Source organism: Salvelinus sp. IW2-2015, linkage group LG15 (assembly GCF_002910315.2).
Source record: "Salvelinus sp. IW2-2015 linkage group LG15, ASM291031v2, whole genome shotgun sequence".
Taxonomy (NCBI): domain Eukaryota; kingdom Metazoa; phylum Chordata; class Actinopteri; order Salmoniformes; family Salmonidae; genus Salvelinus; species Salvelinus sp. IW2-2015.
In genome coordinates, this window is record NC_036855.1 from 5,704,318 (window position 1) to 5,723,117 (window position 18,800).

Consider the following 18,800-nt stretch of genomic DNA (forward strand, 5'->3'; position numbering starts at 1 on the left):
GCATGTATGTTTAAGTGTGTGTGTGTGTGTGTGTGTGTAAGTTTAAGTGTGTGTGTGTGTATGCTTAAGTGTGTGTGTGTGTATGTAAGTTTAAGTGTGTGTGTGTGTGTGTGTGTGTGTGTGTGTGTGTCAGTGTCTTTTAGTAGACATATTGAGCACCGTTTTCAATTCCAGCTAAAGGAGTGAAAGACAATGTGCTGCAGTGACACTTGGGTTTTACCTGACACTGCAGCTTTAAAGACACAGGGATCAAAAGATTATTCCTCCTTTCCTAATCCCTTTTTCCTTTCCTCCCATATTTGCCATGTTACGGAGGAACAGAGGAGAGGGCGAGGAGACAGGATGGAGAGAACATGTCACAGCTTCATTTTTGGTATAATACCTTTCAACACCATGTGAGGACAAACAGCTAAAGTTGCCTTTCAAATACAACTGGAATAAAAGAAAAGTCAAAAGCTACTGGAATCAAGGATATAAACAGGTAGGGGAGAAAACTCCTGTTTGCTCCGGGTGACGGTTGATGATGGTACCCTGAGCAGTGCTGCCCCCTGTGGTAAGGATGAGTAAAGGCAGGCTGGCTGAGGGGCACCCTAGTGGTCAATCAAGGCGGAGCAAGAACTCTGTTCAGTTCTGCTTCTTACTCCCTCCCATGGCAGTGGTATCAAATAGCCCTCTGATCCAGAATTGCTATCAAGTGTTCACTTTGAATGTCTTTGGGGGGGATTTGGTCAGTTTGTTCAGCACTGTTGGCCTCTCCTCTTAGTGTGAATGTGGGGGTTGGGGGGGTCATGATGAGTGCTTGAACCACCAGCCATCTGCTGGGCTGGAGCAGGTTCCTAAACCCASACTACCCCCTTTACTCCCCCTCCCTTTGAGACAGGTGATTCTAGAACAGTCTAGGTACCCTAGGACAACATTTGGGATTCAAACCTCCAACACAGAGCTTCACTGGGATGAGACCCGAAAGAAAACAAAATGGTGTCAAACTTTTCCAAAATGGAGGACAAAGTCTATGGACGAGAAGTTAGACAGGCATAAGTGGTGGTCAGAGACTCTGAGGCAAAACACCCAGGTCTGGGATAGGCTCTACTCTAATTTGAAATCCCTCCTGCCATTTTGGTCATCAGGGTCTTCAACACKGCGTGTGTCTTTGGGTGGTGTGTGTCATTACCCCTGACCAGACCTCACGGCGAAAGAAAAACCAAACAGAAACATTCCTCCTTGTGTGTTGGACCAGCGCTGGAACGCCTCTGGCTACCGGTCTGGTCCAGTGTTCTAACAGTCTGAATAGACTTGAAGGCAGAGGTAACCTCCCCATAGGGGAGTCTTCGCAGTGGTCTGTGGAATGGTCTTTAGCATCTGTGTGACTGAGAGACAGAGAGAGCCCTTGTTCCCAGTCCCATCACCCCCGGTTGGTGGCTGGGTGGAGGTCAGGGGGAAGAGGCAGCACTGGACTGCGGCCTGGCAAGGAGAGGCCAGCTGGGGTATAGAGAACTACCCACGCCTGACCTACAGCTGTGGGGGTGGAGAACCTCGCACATACGTGCACACACACACACACACGTTTGTTTTACTACCTTTATGTGGACCAACACATTTATTCCCATTCAAAATCCTATTTTCCCTAACCCAAAACTTACCCTTAACCCTAACCTTAACCCCAAACCCTAAAAATATACCTAACTCCTAACCTTCATTCTAACCTGAACCCCAATTGTAACCCTAACCCCTAAGCTTAAAATAGCCCTTTTCTTTGTGGGGACTGGCAAAATGTCTCCAGTTGTCCAAATGTTCCTTGTGAGGACTTCTGGTCCCCAGTACAACCACACAAACAATCATACAGAGATGAGACTTGGCTCTCCCGTTATGGAGGGACGGTAGGCTCATGGCCTCCTCAGTCTGAGGTCAGAGGTCAGGAGGGGTCATGGAGGGGCGACAGCCTCAGGAGACGTGGGGCGAGGAGGACGGGTGTCTCCAGAAGCACCAGCCCCTCTTGGTGTGCTGCTTACGGAGGATCTCTTCCTCCCGCTGGCGCTCCTTCTGAGAGCGCAGGTAGCGATCCTCCTCCTTCAGGAACCACACTGGAGGCCACCGCTGCTTCTCAAAGTGCCTCTGGTTCTCTACATACAGAAACAGAGAGTGAGGGGTGAGGGAGATCAGAATAAACAAATGAATATTTGAAATGGAGAAATGTACATAAATAGATGTAGAAAGAGAAAGAACAAAGAGTGAAATGAAGGGAAGCGACGAGAGGGTGCCAAATAACATCAGAACAGGAGGCAGGAGGGGAAAGCGTGAATATAAAAGAGAAAAAACAAATGTGAAAAAAACAAGTGAGAGGAGTGGAGGGAAGTAGGGGAATGGAGGAGGGGAGTAGAGGAGGGGAATGGAAGAGGGGAGTAGAGGAACGATGGAGGGTAGTGGGAGGAGGGGAGATAGAGAGAATAGAAAAGAGGAGCCGGGAATGGAGGGAATGGAGGAATGGGAGGAGGGAGTGGAGGGGGAATGGAGGAGGGAGTAGAGGAGGGGAATGGAGGAGGAGGAATGGAGGGAAGTAGGGAGAGTGGAGGGTAGTGGGAGGAGGGAGTAGAGGGGAATGGAGGGAGGGTAATGGAAGGAGGGAATTGAGGGAATGAGAGGAGGGGAGATGGAGGGGAATGGAGGGGGGAATGGAGGGGGAGGGAGGAGGGGATGGAGGGAATGGCAGAAGGGGGGAATGGAGGAGGGAGTGGAGGGATGAGAGGGGGGGAATGGAGGGAATGGAGGAGGGGAATGGAGAGGAAATGGAGAGGGAGTGAGAGGGGGGAATGGAGGGAATGGAGGGGGTAGTGGAGGGAAGTAGGGGAAGGAGTGGAGGGGAATGGAGGAGGGGAGCGGAGGCGAATGGAGGGGAATGGAGGAGGAATGGAGGAGGGGAGGGTGAGGGAAGTAGGGAAGAGTGGGAGGGGATGGAAGGAGGGGTGGAGGGAATGGAGGGGGTTAGTGGGGGATAGGGGAAGAAGTGGAGGGGAATGGAGGAGGGGAGGCGGAGGCGCGAATGGAGGGAATGGAAGGAGGAATGGAGGGAATGGTGAGGAGGAGTGGAATGGGAGGAGGGAGCGGAGGGGAGTGAGGAGGGAATGGAGGGGAGTGGAGGAGGGAATGGAGGGAATGGAGGAGGGGATGGAGGGGAGGAAGTAGGGGAAGAGTGCGAGGGGAATGGAGGAGGGGAGGGAGTTGGGGATTAGGGGGGGAAGTTGGGGATTGGGAGGTGGGAGGGAAGTTGGGGAATTGTGAGGTGGGAGGAAGTTGGGGATTGAGAGGAGGGAGGGAAGTTGGGGATTTGGGGAGGGAGGGAAGTTGGGATTGGGAGGAGGGAGGGAGTTGGGGATTGGAGGAGGAGGGAAGTTTGGGTTGGAGGAGGGAGGGAAGTTGGGTTGGAGGAGGAGGGGAGGGAGAAGGGAGTAGGGTATTGGAGGTGGGAGGGAAGGTTTTGGGGATTGAGGAGGGAGGGATAAGTAAGTTGGGGATTGGAGGAGGGAGGGAGTTGGATGGAGGAAAGGAGGGAGGTGGAATGAAGTTGGGTATTGAGCAATTAGGGAGGGGAGTGGGATTGGGAGGAGGAGGAGGTTGGGGATTGGAGGAGGGAGGGGAAGTGAAGTTGGGGATTGGAGGAGGGAGGGGAAGTGAAGTTGGGGATTGGAGGTGGGAGGGGAAGTGAAGTTGCGGATTAGAGGAGGGACAGGCAGTACAAAACAAGCTGAGAATAATAAAAATTGATTCAACTTCTATATTGCTTTTCATAACAGACATAAATCTCAAAGCACTTCTAAAGCAAAAAACAAACAAGCACTACATCAATATGAGGAGTCTATCTATTGACATGGAAAGGGATGGAGGAGAGATGAGAGAGAGGGCCTTGGTTTGTACCTGGAGACATGACCTTCATGTCTTTGGGGAACTTGCGACAAACGCTGTTGTAGTTGGTGCAGATGTGATGGAGACACCAGGCATAAAGCTGCTTGGCATTGTGGAACTGCCAGGGATGAATGAATAGGTGAGCAGTCCATCAAAAAGGTTACACGACAAGAAAGAACACCTCAAACTTTCTTACTTTACAAGTAAGAAAGATGAACTTGAATGGGAAGTGGACAAATGGCTTTTTAAGACTAATGTCACCTGTCATTGTAGAACAGAGTTCTATACAGTCCTGTATATGATATATAGGCCTAAGCTTTAGGGTGGTCTCATCGTTCAGGGATGTCAGTTAGAATGTTCCCTCCAGTGAAATAGTATTTCCTTAACAACCACGTACAGTATTACATGTATTGCAGTAACAGTGTCTTCACTACAACTGTCACTGAGAATATACAGTGAGTACTTGTAGATGAATTTGGAGACTCACCTGAGCCAACTCCAGGTAAGCAAGCACCTGTCCGTCAATGTCTACTCCCTTCACCAAACACTGTAGCAGCTCATCCACAACATGTTGCTCTGTGAGGGCAACGAGGCGTGGCAGACACAGCCGATTGGATAGGACGATGAGCTCCATAGGCTCCCAGTCAGGACAGGCCGTCACCAGCCCACAGTATAGGAACTCCAACACTGCACGCATACAGGCACTACTGGAGTCAGGGATGGACACCTGGAGAGAAGGGGAGAGAGAGAAAGAGAGAAGGAGAGAGATGGAGAGAGAGAAAGAAACGTAGAGACGTAGAGAGAGAGAGAAAGAGAGAGGGAGAGAGAGAGACGTAGAGATAAATATTTACATTTAGTATGGCTTCCAGTAGTAATTTGTCTGTAACTCGTGTTTGATTGGAGCCCAACTGTGGTAAATTCAATTGATTGGACATGATTTGAAAAGGCACACAACTGTCTATATAAGCTCCCACAGTTGACAGTGCATGTCAGAGCAAAAACTAAGTCATGAGGTCGAAGGAATTGTATGTTGAGCTCCGAGACAGGATTGTGTCGAGGCACAGATCTGGGGAAGGGTACCAAACAATTTCTACAGCATTGTAGGTCCCCAAGAACACAGTGGCCTCCATCATTCTTAAATGGAAGAAGTTTGGAACCACCAAGACTCTTCCTAGAGCTGGCCAACCGGCCAAACTGAGCAATCAGGGGAGAAGGGCCCTGGTCAGGGAGGTGACCAAGAACCCAATGGTTACTCTGACAGAGCTCCAGGAGTTTCTCTGTGGAGATGGGAGAAGTTCCAGAAGGACAACCATCTCTGCAGCACTCCACCAATCAGGCCTATATGGTAGAGTGGCCAGACGGAAGCCACTCCTCAGTAAAAGGCACATGGCATCCCACTTGGAGTTTGCCAAAAGGCACATAAAGGACTCTCAGACCATGAGAAACAAGATTCTCTGGTCTGATGAAACCAAGATTGAACTCTTTGGCCTGAATGCCAAGCTTCACGTCTGGAGGAATCCTGGCACCATCCCTACAGTGAAGTACGGTGGTGGCAGCATCATGCTGTGGGGATGTTTTCAGCGGCAGGGACTGCGAGACTAGTCAGGATCGAGGGAAAGATGAACGGAGCAAAGTACAGAGAGATCCTTGATGAAAACCTGCTCCAGAGCAGGCTGGGGCGAAGGTTCACCTTCCAACAGGACAACAACTATAAGCACACAGCCAAGATAACGTAGGATTGGCTTCGGGACAAGTCTCTGAATGTCTATGAGTGGCCCAGCCAGAGCCCGGGCTTCAACCTGATCAAACATCTCTGGAGAAACATGCAGCGATGCTCCCCACCCAACCTGACAGCTTGAGAGGATCTGCAGAGAAGAATGGGAGAAACTCCCCAAATACAGGTGTGCCAAGCTTGTAGCGTCATACCCAAGAAGACTTAAGGCTGTAATCGCTGCCAAAGGTTCTTCAACAAAGTACTGAGTAAAGGGTCTGAATACTTATGTAAATGTATTATTTCAGTTCTTTATTATTTATTTWAAAAAAAWRTTGCTTTGTCATTATGGGGTATTGTGTGTAGATCAATGAGGAAAACAACGTGGAGATGAAGGGTTGTCCGTCTCCAGTTGAGGAGTACTTTTTGAGCCTGCGAAAGATGAAAGTCCCACCCTACCAGGGGGGCACTGACGCTAGCTTGTTACCCCACTGGGCCAGTCGCTACGGATGGCCTAGACGGCCTAGATGTCTTTGTGGGATAGAGCTGGAAGCAGAGCTGTGAAAGGGACCGAGGAAAAGACACCTCTGATTGGATCATGAGAAAAGAGCATTTACGTATGCACACCCAAAACGGAGCAGGATCAACATGAAAGAACAGCTAATGTGTCTGCAAATCCGGACAATAAAACTACAGCTACAGAAAATAAGTTAATGTCCGCTCACTGTCCGTGGCTCACTGTGTCCCACTCCAAGAACACGGTCTGTCGTTGGAGCAGCACACAGGCTGACCAGAGCTACTCATACAGGCAGAGTGGGCCGGCTGGAGGTGCCCTAGACATCATTAAGTTTGCAGATGACACAACAGTGGTAGGCCTGATCACCGACAACGATGAGACAGCCTATAGGGAGGTCAGAGACCTGACCGTGTGGTGCAAGGACAACAACCTCTCCCTCAACGTGATCAAGACAAAGGTGTTGATTGTGGAATACAGGAAAAGGAGGACCGAGCACGCCCCCATTCTCATCGACGGGGCTGTAGTGGAGCAGGTTGAGAGCTWCAAGTTCCTTGGCATCCACATCACCAACAAGGGTACCAACAACAGAGGGTAGTGCGTATGGCCCAGTACATCACCGGGGCCAAACTTCCTGCCATCCAGGACCTCTATACCAGGCGGTGTCAGAGGAAGGCCCTAAAAATTGTCAAAGACTCCAGCCACCCTAGTCATAGACTGTTCTCTTTTCTACCGCACGGCAAGCGGTACCGGAGCGCCAAGTCTAGGTCCAAGAGGCTTCTAAACAGCTTCTACCCCCAAGCCATAAGACTCCTGAACATCTAATCAAATGGCTACCCAGACTATTTGCATTGCCCCCCCCTCCCTTCTACACTGCTGCTACTCTGTTATTATCTATGCATATTCACTTTAATAACTCTACCTACATATACATATTACCTCAAATGCCTCGACACCGGTGCCCCCGCACCGGTACCCCTTGCATAAAGCCTCGCTATTGTTATTTTACTGCTGCTCTTTAATTATTTGTTACTTTTATCTCTTACTTTTTATCGGTATTTTCTTAAAACCACATTGTTGGTTAAGTTTGTAAGTAAGAATTTCACTGTAAGGTCTACACCTGTAGTATTCAGCGCATGTGACAAAGAAATTTCGATTTGATATGTTGCCAGTCGGCCAAAAGTGTGTTTCTCTCCTGAGAGGAGAGCAAACAAAGGTACACTTATTCCCACAGCCACAAGTGACGGCCGAGGATTTACGGGGGCAATTTGGGGGGGGATAGAAAGAACTGGTGAGACTGTCAGACCATGGTAACTCCCTTTTCATCTTCTCCCCCCGCCCTCCCACAAACGCATGCAGCTTATACAAAATTTTWAAAAACTACACCACCCTGGCCACTAGGTGTCACTAAAGTACAACTGTGGTTGGCTTCAGATAAGTACTGACCAAGGCACGTTTACATTTTCCTCTTTTAGCAGACGCTCTTACCTAGAGCGACTTACAGGAGAAATTAGGGTTAAGTGCCTTGATCAAGGGCATACAGACCGATTTTTCACCTAGTCAGCTCTGGGATTCGAACCAGCGAGCTTTCGATTACTGGCCCAACGCTGTTAACCAACGCTCTTAACTGCTAGGCTCTCTGCTGTCCAAGGTAGTGATTCAATTAAATGTTATTCTACGTTTTCAACCTTTCAGCCCAATTGGTTGTTCAATAGGTTGGATTAAAAAGGGACAAGACATTTTAAAGTCTCAGAGCAGTCTCAACACCACTATTGAGTATTGCCTTGTGGTTTAAGCTACAGTAGGAGGTAGGAAGAGCCATGAGGGGTCCTTCCTCAGTCCCAGGGGTGCCCCTCACCTGCCTGTCTCTGTGCCAATTAGGTGAATGTCAGCCTGGCAATGACCCTTCATTATGGCGGAAAAGGTTCGGGTAGAGACACAGGTGGCCGCTCCAGTTCAAAGCTCCTAAACACACACAAGTTCTTACTCCTCATCAGAATGGCATTCAAACCAAACTATCCAATCAGGGAGGGGTTTATTGAGTTCAAYGTGATCTTTTATAGGTGGAAACGTGTGTGGGGGGTGACTGACAAGGACACAGCAGGCTGGCAGGCTGCTGACACAGCAGATCGTAACAGTAGGACCAGAATAGAAGCGTTATCACAGCACCTCGTGAATACAAACAGTGACAGGCTAAAGATACGCATGAGAGAAATGAGAGTGTGGTGAGAAGAGTCAGGGTGAAAGGTGTTAAAGTAACTGTCCAGTGAAAATGTCACTTTTAAAAGCTCATAATCTGTTCACCTGTACACAAATAATGTTGTTGACTCATCCTATACTCATGGCCAAAGCATAAATTAGAGAAAAAAACACTTCAAAAGCCTCACAGTGCCGAGCGACTTGTGCTTTTTGAGGTCGGTTCGGTTTCAGTTCGATTATTAAAAAATATTCACGTTTTCAATTTCGGTTTCAAATTTGTATTTAATCATGAAATGCATTATGAAATAATTACATACAAATTATTTTAGACCTTTTTAATGGAAATTCCAAAACCAAAAATAGTGAACATTCAATTGCCAAAACATAGAAAATATTCCATTCTCTGTCAGGTCTACATTGGGTAGACATCAATTGAAAAACAGGAAATTACAATGAAGTAATAAACGTTTTTAATTGATGACTTTATTCTTTTTCATTCCTTAAAAGTAATCATCTCTGCAATCTCATCTCTGCTCAGTCAGTAGCTGCCAGACAACCTCCTCTCTGCTCCCCATACTGTACAGTCTGCCAGACAACGTCTCTCTGTCCCCATAACTGTACAGTCTGCCAGACAACCTCCTCTCTCTCCCCATACTTGACGATCTCTGCCAACAACTCTCTCTGCTTCCCCATACTGTACATGCTGCCAGACAACCTCTCTCTTGCTCTCCATACTGTACAGTCTGCAGAACAACCTTCTCTCTGCTCCCTACTGTACAGTCTGCCAGACAACCTTCCTCTCTGCTCCCCATACTGTACAGTCTGCCAGACAACCTTTCTCTGCTCCCCATACTGTACAGGTCTGCCAGACAACCTCCTCTCTGCTCCCCATACTGTACAGTCTGCAGACAAACTTCTCTCTGTCCCATACTGTACAGTCTGCCAGACACCTTCTCTCTGCTCCCCATACTGTACAGTCTGCCAAGACAACCTTCTCTCTGCTCCCCATACTGTACAGTCTGCCAGACACAACCTTCCTCTCTGCTCCCCATACTCTACAGTCTGCCAGACAACCTTCTCTCTGCTCCCCATACTGTACAGTCTGCCAGACAACCTTCTCTCTGCCCCATACTGTACAGTCTGCCAGACAACCTCCTCTGCTCCCATACTGGTACAGTCTCCAGACAACCTTCTCTCTGCTCCCATACTGACAGTCTGCCAGACAACCTCCTCTCTGCCCCATACTGTACAGTCTGCCAGACAACCTCCTCTCTGCTCCCCATACTGTACAGTCTGCCAGACACTTCTCTCTGCTCCCCATACTGTACAGTCTGCCAGACAACCTTCTCTCTGCTCCCCATACTGTACAGTCTGCCAGACAACTCTCTCCTGCTCACCCATACTGTACATCTGCCAGACAACCTCCTCTCTGCCCCCATACGTGACAGTCTGCCAGACACCTTCTCTCTGCTCCCCATACTGTACAGTCTGCCAGACAGTTCTCTCTGCTCCCCATACTGTACAGCTGCAGACAACTCCTCTCTGTCCCCATACTGTACAGTCTGCCAGACAACTTCCTCTCTGCTCCCATACTGTAAGTCTGCCAGACAAACGTCTCTCTGCTCCCATACTGTACAGTCTGCCAACAACCTTCTCTCTGCTCCCTACTGTACAGTCTGCCAGACAACCTTCTCTCTGCTCCCCATACTGTACAGTCTGCCAGACAACCTTCTCTCTGCTCCCCATACTGTACAGTCTTTAGGCTGAATATTTGCTTAATAAAAAACGACAGCTTTAATTTCTCTCTAGAGAAACTGCACGTTGGGTTCAGAAAAAAACGAACCGACGTGGGTCAATAAGTTGTTTAATAGCCGGAAAATAATAACGAAATGTTGGTTAATCGCTCAGTACTAAAAGCCCCACCACAAACTTGTATCAAAAATGCTTGCTTTTTCCTCATAGAAGATGATGTCATGTTTTTGGCCAAGACGTCTCATTGGCTGAGCAGTCCAATCAGCTGTTTACTTGTCATGAATATTTTAATTGACCGGTATATGCCCACACTATTCAGTTGTTGGGGTACCCCCACACCATTCAAAACACAGAAAAGCTGCTTTTAAACATACTTAATAAACAATTAATGGAAGAAAAACGATTGCACTGATATTGTAATTAACTATAGGTAATATTTAATAGAAATCTGGGAACACTGGACAGCTACTTTAAAGACAGATCGCACTGTGTTAGCTGATGGCAGACAGACAGACAGTCTCAGTCCAACACACTCTGAAACAGAGGCCAGACAAGTCACAGTACACTACAGTACACCGATTGGTCCGAGACTCCCAAGGTCACACACCTCTCCACACCACTCTGATGCCTAGCCCTGCCCACAACCATAGCCACATCTGTGTCACTCCAAGGGAGGCTTTGTCTATGCACCTCAAGGCCAGCCAGCTAAGCAGGGGAAGTGTTTGCTGCTGAAACTTTAAACACCACGATCATTGCTGCACCACTATGGAAATCTCTCACACAAAGACAAGTGCTGGCGGCCTCACATTGTCCAGAGCCTCAGTCTTTGTTAGATGTACTATGCCAACCAAACGCCATAAGGAGTGTCACAATGGGGACAAAGCTACGAGGGTTACCATGGATACTGGCAGGCGTCCCGGTGACCCCCCCCGCACCACTGCTGTTGGTGTCTTACAAATGACCTCGTCCCGGTCCCCTTTCGCCTCCCTACACACACACAAACAAACGTACCCCTACTCGCTCTACAACCTCTTAGCCTCCCAGTCTCCACCTTAGAGCACGCAGCACACCATGACCCTGTCCACTCCTCCCTCTCTGTGGACTCTGGCTGTAAGCGTATCCAGAGGGCCTGTCCAGCGTCCTGTTTCCTGGGGCTGCCTGCTTCCTGGCAGGGCCGTAACTCAAAGCCTGTGGGGCCTGGACTGTAACCGTACCTGGGGGATCCAGTTCTCCAGAAGGGCCCAGGCAGCGGACACCCACAGCATCGAGAGAAAAGAGCTCCCTCCCTGGGTGGGTTGGCTGCAATGCCCTGGAAGAGTCTAGTCTTTCTAGAACCCGAGCCATCAGAGAGAAGCCGGGGGTAACTGGACACTCCGCAGGCTCGATGCCTGCATAGTTTCTCATGAACGCCTCTCTAACATGAATGCATGTCATCTTACACCGTTGTCTTGGGGTCAAATGTCAAAGGAAAAAGAGATTGTTCATCTCTAAAAGCGGTCCCTTTAAGATACATATTGTCCTCTAGTCTACCACCTCTCTGTCTCAGCCTCCCTCCTCAGCCTCTTCTCCAGCCATCCGATGAGGCTGTGACGAGTGTGTTGATAACAGGCAGGAATGTGGGCAGTATGTCTGGTTAGCTGTGATGTGATATTTTAATATTCTCACGCTGCCTCTTGTCCAACAAGTATGTATAAAGAGGAAATGACACGGGCCCTCAACCCAGAAAGTGCTGAGGTGAGCCGACTTCCTGCCGCATCTGCTCAGACGCGGAACCCTGTGTGCCCTGCTCGCTTTGGACCACGTTTCTGGCTGTATGCAACGCCAGTACTGTACATATTGTCGGTTAGTGTAGCAGTTGGCTGTGAGCCCTCAGGGGAGGCTTATAGTATAGCGTGCTTTCAACACAATCACGGGTGAAACACAGCTTTACTGATCACAGTGCAGGCCAGCCTCATGCCTCCCCCACCCCACCTCTACAAACACACTTTTACAACCCATCCTTACCGAATCACTCTCACACTCTCACACTCTCACACACCTCCTTGATGTAGCTCTCCACGAAGGATCCCCGGAACATAGCGGCCATCCAGTCACAGCTGGAGATGAGCAGAGGCTTGTGGGCTGGCAGGTAGCCATCGTCAAGGCGGAACACCACATCTAAAACCGGGGAGGGAAAAGAGCACTCATCTCGGAGTGAACCACAGAGTCGAGGCTACAGAGGGGAAGACAGACGGACGGGGACACACAGAGAWATACGCAGACAGACGCACACAGAAACAGAGACAGGTAGACAGACAGAGATAAATGGAAAGGTAGACAGAGCTCTATTTGACACAGGGTGCAAGGGAGGGAAAGGGCAGGACATAGTATCTCAACTCTGTTTTGTACTAAGATTGAAACCTATATAGACTTTTGAAGCTGTCCAGATAGTGTAGTTAGGTAGGATGCAAGCTGTCTGTAAGGGCTCGGACTGTGGCTCTATTCTGTTTGGATACCCAAGGAATCCGTGTTGGGGAGTAGTGAACTACATTTAACTCCATTTGGCTGTAGCTTGGTGGTAGTTGAACGAAATTCAAATCTTGTTAGTGTTTTCAGTAGTTTATTACTTTTTTTGTAGTGTTGTAGCTAACTACTGGAACTACATACTACTCTTTTTGCAAAAATAAAATGGGTAAAGTAGGTAAGAATTCACTTTTCCTTCATCAGACCTGCCTAATTCTCACTTGAAACATTGTTTTTGTGTTTAATATGAGAAATGACATTCTGTTAACATCTGACTACAGAGTGATTAAGGCAGCCCTCCGCACCTCTCTGATTCAGAGGGGTTGGGTTAAATGTGGAAGACACATTTCAGTTGAATACATTCAGTTGGACAACTGACTAGGTATCCCTCTTTCCCTTTAATTTTTTTTTATTACATATGATAATTTTTCAGGAATTAGTTTGGACGTAGTGAACTACTTTTTCAAATTAACTTCAGTGAAGTAAATTAGATTTTTCTTAAAATATAGCTTTAGTGTAGCTTAAGTTCTTCCAGTRTGAAGTAATTGGTAGCTTGGTAAATTATATTTTCAGACTAGCTTCCCCAACTTTGCAAAGATGTCATTCTAAAGCAATAAACTATCTAATAAGAAACTAAACCAATCACAAGGGCAGACCTATAGGCCTCGCTAATCTTTATGGGGCATAGAAGCCACTAGAACGAGTAGCCTAAATCAGATCTATTCAGGAGGTATATTTAAGCAATAAGGCATGAGGAGTTGTGGCATATGGCCAATATACCATGGCCAAGGGCCGTTCTTATGCACGACGCAACGCGGGGTGCCTGGATACAGTCCTTAGTCTTGGTATATTGGCCATATACCACAAACCTCGAGGTGCCTTATTGCTATTATAAACTGGTTACCTACGTAATTAGAGCAGTAAAAATAAATGTTTTGTCATACCCGTGGTAAATACCACAGCTGTCAGCCAATCAGCATTACCTGTACATAGCCCATCTATAATTTAGCCCAAACAACTACCTCTTCCCCTACTGTATTTATTTATTTATTTTGCTCCTTTGCACCCCATTATTTCTATTTCTACTTTACATATTCTTCCACTGCAAATCTACCATTCCAGTGTTATACTTGCTATATTGTATTTACCTCGCCACCATGGCCTTTTTTTGCCTTTACCTCCCTTATCTCACCTCATTTGCTCACATTGTATATAGACTTATTTTTCTACTGTATTATTAACTGTATGTTTGTTTTACTCCATGTGTAACTCTGTGTTGTCGTATGTGTAGAACTGCTTTGCTTTATCTTGGCCAGGTCGCAATTGTAAATGAGAACTTGTTCTGAACTTGCCTACCTGGTTAAATAAAGGTGAAATAAATTACATTTAAAAAAATTCAGGGCTCGAACCAAGCAGTTTATAATAGAAAAACGAATTCCCACGGAAACAGACATCGTGACAACAATAGAAATATTGTGGTAGCCACCTGAAGGTCGAAGAGGCTACATGTACTATATAGATAGAATAGGACTCTCACCTTGTGGGAAATGCTACAGCCAACATGCATACAGACCGAAGAACCCAGACAAAAGTGATACACAGAAACGCATAGGAATGGGCATGGCACACATAAGGACAAACGGATAAAAGCTCAGCAACACATGTTTAGAGCAATGACACCAAATGGACTCATTTGATGGAGGACACCAGGATACAGATAAACACACACAGATATTGCATATAGGAAAAACAATATAATGACCATAGATCCAGACATGTGAATCCATGGTAGAATACTGAAATAACATGGGAATGCTAAATGTACTGGGTACACACACACGTATGGACCTTTGCATGCACACACACACACACACACACTAGAGAATCTCTGATGACGCAGCAAGTGGAGGCAGTGTGTTTACCAGCGAAGGTGCCCTTGCTAAGGCACTCTTTGATGCGGTTTGCTCGACGGACGTGGAAGGCCTTGGTGATCTCCTGATTCATGAAGCTCTCACGGTTCAGCACATTGGCCACCATCATCCTCAGGTCAAACACCTCCAGCAGCTCAGCGATGGTGGCCACCTGCATCAGATCCCCTCGGCCCTCATCCAGACTGCCTGTGTACAGGTACTGCAGCACCGCCTGAAACCACCACACAGTTGAAATATAATCAACACCCTCGACCTATCGGAATCGAGTATTAGGACAAGCTGTGGTAWAAATCAAGTGAATAAACACCACTTGAGGTGTATGGATTCACTTCAGTTTAATAACCTTTCATTAGAATTCTGCATCTTTGTTGCCCTAAAATGTGTTATGGTTATGATGACCAGTAGAGGGCACTCTTCAAAGTGCTCGAAGAAGATGATACAATCCTGGAGCAGTATAGGGAATGGGAACCTCACTGTGAGCTGGTTTTGTATTAATACGGTGATTTAAGCAGATGCTATTATCCGAAGCTACTTGGAAGACTTGGTGTTGTTGCTGCGATCTGATCTTACCTGGAAGGGTTCTTCCTGTATGAGACCGTCCATGGAGACCACGGTCATGAGGCGAGGTCGCCCCGTCTCGGGGTCAGCTACATGCTCCAGGTACACACTCAGGAAGCCCCTCCCCCAGCTTGAAAGCCCACGGCCGGCCCCCAGGGGCCCCACGGAGCACTGGCTCCTGGCGGGGAGGGCGTTATCACTTTTGGAAGTCCTCAGGGAGCCCTGCTGGAGCATGGGTGGCCGTTTGATTCCCCTGGCTCCACCCTCCCCATCATTATCGATGTCCAAGCTCTTAGTACGCCCTGCCTGCTCTTTGGCACCTCTCCTACTCTGTTCATCCTCCTCACCGCTCTCGGCGTGCTCCTCTCCTTCCCAATCCGCCTCGATGGCCAGCAGATCCAGGGTGAAGAGGTCGTAGAACTTGGAGCAGGAGGTGGCCAGGTAGACTTTGTGTGCGAAGACRCGCGTGGCSCCGCCYTGGAGKAGGAAGAGGACRTCRGCGCAYAGCGRCTGGCAGARGAGGGAGTCRGGGGCYTCTCCGTCGATGGGAGGGGGGTCRGGGATGCCMACCACAGGGCGMGGGGGMCGRGGGGGCAGGAASGGGGCCTGGAGGAGGGGCCGCTGGACTCTCTTCAGGTGGGACTTCCAGAACTGGAGGTGGCGGCGGGAGATAAGGGCAGAACGGATAGCATTGTCGAACACATCCTTTACCCCAAACTGGGCCACGATGCTGGTCTCGTAGTAGGGAATGCCCAGCTCCTTGGCCACCTCGTGCCCTCTCTCTGGAGGCAGGATGTCTGTGGGCTTGATGGGTCTGAGGACAAGGGGGAGGGGAGAGGGTTAGGGCATTAGCAGAGTGGTAGGTCTCTAATGAAAGGAGTGTGCTGACAGAAGCTATGGACAGAGAAAAGGTGAAACAGGTATGTTTGCGTTTCAGTCAAATGCTGCACATGCAGTTAATGGATGTGATGGGTGTTCTGCAGTGAATGTCGCCCGTGTCAGCAGCATGGATGATGGCGGTCTCACTTGGCCAGGGGTCTGCGGGCGCGGTTCACAGCCTCCAGGTCAGCGTAGCGCAGGTCCAGCTGGCAGCCCACCAGGATGATAGGGGTGCGGGGGCAGAAGTGCTTGATCTCAGGGTACCACATGGTGCGGACGTGGCGCAGGGAGTTGGGGTTGGCCAGGGAGAAACACAGCACTACCACGTCAGACCTGCACCACGCACAGAAATGACAGCGAGAGAGAGAGAGGGTAATGTAGGAGGGAAGAGGTGAGAAGTAAATTCCTGTCTGATTTTCATATGAGAAGAGTCTGCTACAGTGTACACTACCGTTCAAAAGTTTGGGGTCACTTAGAAATGTCCTCGTTTTTGAAAGAAAAGCAAATTTTTTTGTCCATTAAAATAACATTAAATTGATCAGAAATAGTGTAGACATTGTTAATGTTGTAAATGACTATTGTAGCTGGAAACGGCAGATTGTTTATGGAATATCTACATAGGCGTACAAGAGGCCGATTATCAGCAACCATCACTCCTGTGTTCCAATGGCACGTTGTGTTAGCTAATCCAAGTTTATAATTTTAAAAGGCTAATTGATCATTAGAAAACCCTTTTTCAATTATGTTAGCACAGCTGAAAACTGTTGTGCTAATTAAAGAAACAATAAAACTGGCCTTCTTTGGACTAGTTGAGTATCTGGACCATCAGCATTTGTGGGTTTGATTACAGGCTCAAAATGGCCAGAAACAAAGAACTTTCTTCTGAAACTCGTCAGTCAATTCATGTTCTGAGAAATGAAGGCTATTCCATGCGAGAAATTGCCAAGAAACTGAAGATCTCGTACAACTGTGTACTACGTCACCCCCTTATGCACTGACATATTGAACGACAAGGTCAAAGGTCAATAATATGTCAACTTCTTTAGGACCATCTACAAGTAAATGACACAATAAATTATCAAATAAACTATCAGATAGTGTTGGACACAGAGGACAGTGTGAGTGTGCCTATAAGCAGCTGATTGTTGGATAAGGGTGCATGCATGGTGGCCTGTCTAGTGGGTTTAGGGCCAGAGGTTGAGCACAACAGCACCCAGACAGACGGGCAGACACAGAACAGCTGATCTGGCAGTGCCTCTTGTCAGCTGACTGCAGGCTGACTGAGCACACACATAGTCATTGACCATTTAAAATGCTAGCAGGGCTTAATCCACACCCACACACACACACACACACACACACACACACACACACACACACACAGAGTCATTGACCATTTAGAATGCGCACACACACACACACTCAAAAACAGATCCACAAAGTGACAGGGTGACTTGTTATACAAACCCAGCCCCCACCTAACCTGCTCAGTGACTGTGTGCGTATACATGTGTGCGTATACACGTGTCGTGTGTGTGTGTGTGTGGTGTGTGTGTGTGTGTGTGTGTGTGTGTGTGTGTGTGTGTGTGTGTGTGTGTGTGTGTGTGTGTGTGTGTGTGTGTGTGTGTGTGTGTGTGTGTGGGTGTGTGGTTGTGATTAAGCCTGCCAGCTGGCTGAGTAAGGATCAGTGTTATGCCAGAAGCTTATTGTCTGAATGGCCTGGGTGAGAGGGATAGAGAGATGATTCCATCACGTCTGTCTGCTACAGGAGAGGTATATTGTATCTAGCTATCAGAACACAAAACATATTAATAATGGTAGCCATATCAGCCACTATGACTGTATGTGACAGTGTGTGTATGTGTTTGTGTGTACACGTGTGTCCTTCAGCCTAAAAGCCAGGTGAGCTGAATGCTGGTAAATAAATAGTGTCAATCCTTTGCCAATGACCTGAGATCAGGGGGGGGGGGGTTGGTTATTAGGTCAGTTACCAGAATCTGGCTGTACAACAAGTACCCTGAGCCCAAAGTACCCACAGCCTCCCAGTGTGTGTGTGTGTGTGTGTGTATATATCTCCTCACCTGCCGTAAGCGAAGCGTCTGTCTTTGTGATGGTCACCGAAGGTGTCCCATAGTCTTAGGGAGACACTGACCTCATCCACCACATCCCTAGACCTCTCCAACACCTAGAGGCACAAGCACACATCAATGGAAGAAGTGTGTGTGTTAGTGTGTGTGTGTGTGTGTAGGTGTGTGTGTAGGTGAATGTGTTTGTAGGTGGGTGTAGGCGAGTGTGCTTGTAGGTGCGTGTAGGTGTGTGTAAGTCTGTGTGTGTGTAGGTGTGTGTAGCGTGCGTCCATGCCCACCTCCTGGCACACGCGGTACTGGTCGATGGCCCAGACGGTTGGCACGTGGGTGGCGAGCAGCTGGTACTGTGTGAGGGTAGCATTGCAGGCGCGGGCACAGATGAGCCTGGTTTTGCCCACTGCATTGTCCCCTACCACCACACATTTAATAGTTTCCACATTGGGCCTTTCATAGTCTGTGTCTATATCCATGGAGAGGGCCCTGAGAGAGAAAGAGAGAGAGAGAGAGTGAAGGGGGAGAGAGTGGAGGGGGCGGGGGGAGAGAGAAAGAAAGAGCGAGAGAGAGAGACAAAGAGGAGGGGGAGAGAGATTAAGTGAAGAATTCAGGTACAAACGCAACAACACTGACCAGAACAGCACTGACCAGTAATGAGCAGCTCCTGCCAAGCTCCTTCAGAGTGAACACATGGTACGGAGGCAGAGAAATAAAGAACCGAGCAGCTATTTATGTCATAACAGAGAGAGAGAGAGAGAGACACAGAGAGAGAGAGA

At 48.2% G+C, this 18,800-nt stretch overlaps 1 protein-coding gene across 3 annotated transcripts in view; it reads right to left on the reverse strand.

The window, feature by feature from the left end:
* Positions 1-1,560: 1,560 nt before the first annotated feature.
* Positions 1,561-18,800, reverse strand: part of rhobtb4 (Rho related BTB domain containing 4) — a 61,950-nt gene continuing 44,710 nt past the window's right edge. For all 3 annotated transcript variants that reach the window (XM_024002715.2, XM_024002716.2, XM_024002714.2), the window contains 9 exons: positions 18,309-18,510; positions 18,025-18,128; positions 16,091-16,276; positions 15,077-15,878; positions 14,498-14,717; positions 12,112-12,230; positions 4,385-4,624; positions 3,910-4,015; positions 1,561-2,120 (listed from right to left, as the gene is read on the reverse strand). In XM_024002715.2, the coding sequence (XP_023858483.1) occupies positions 1,942-2,120; positions 3,910-4,015; positions 4,385-4,624; positions 12,112-12,230; positions 14,498-14,717; positions 15,077-15,878; positions 16,091-16,276; positions 18,025-18,128; positions 18,309-18,500 (2,148 nt within the window). In that variant the 5' untranslated portion in view covers positions 18,501-18,510 and the 3' untranslated portion in view covers positions 1,561-1,941. The remainder of the gene's footprint in view (positions 2,121-3,909; positions 4,016-4,384; positions 4,625-12,111; positions 12,231-14,497; positions 14,718-15,076; positions 15,879-16,090; positions 16,277-18,024; positions 18,129-18,308; positions 18,511-18,800) is intronic.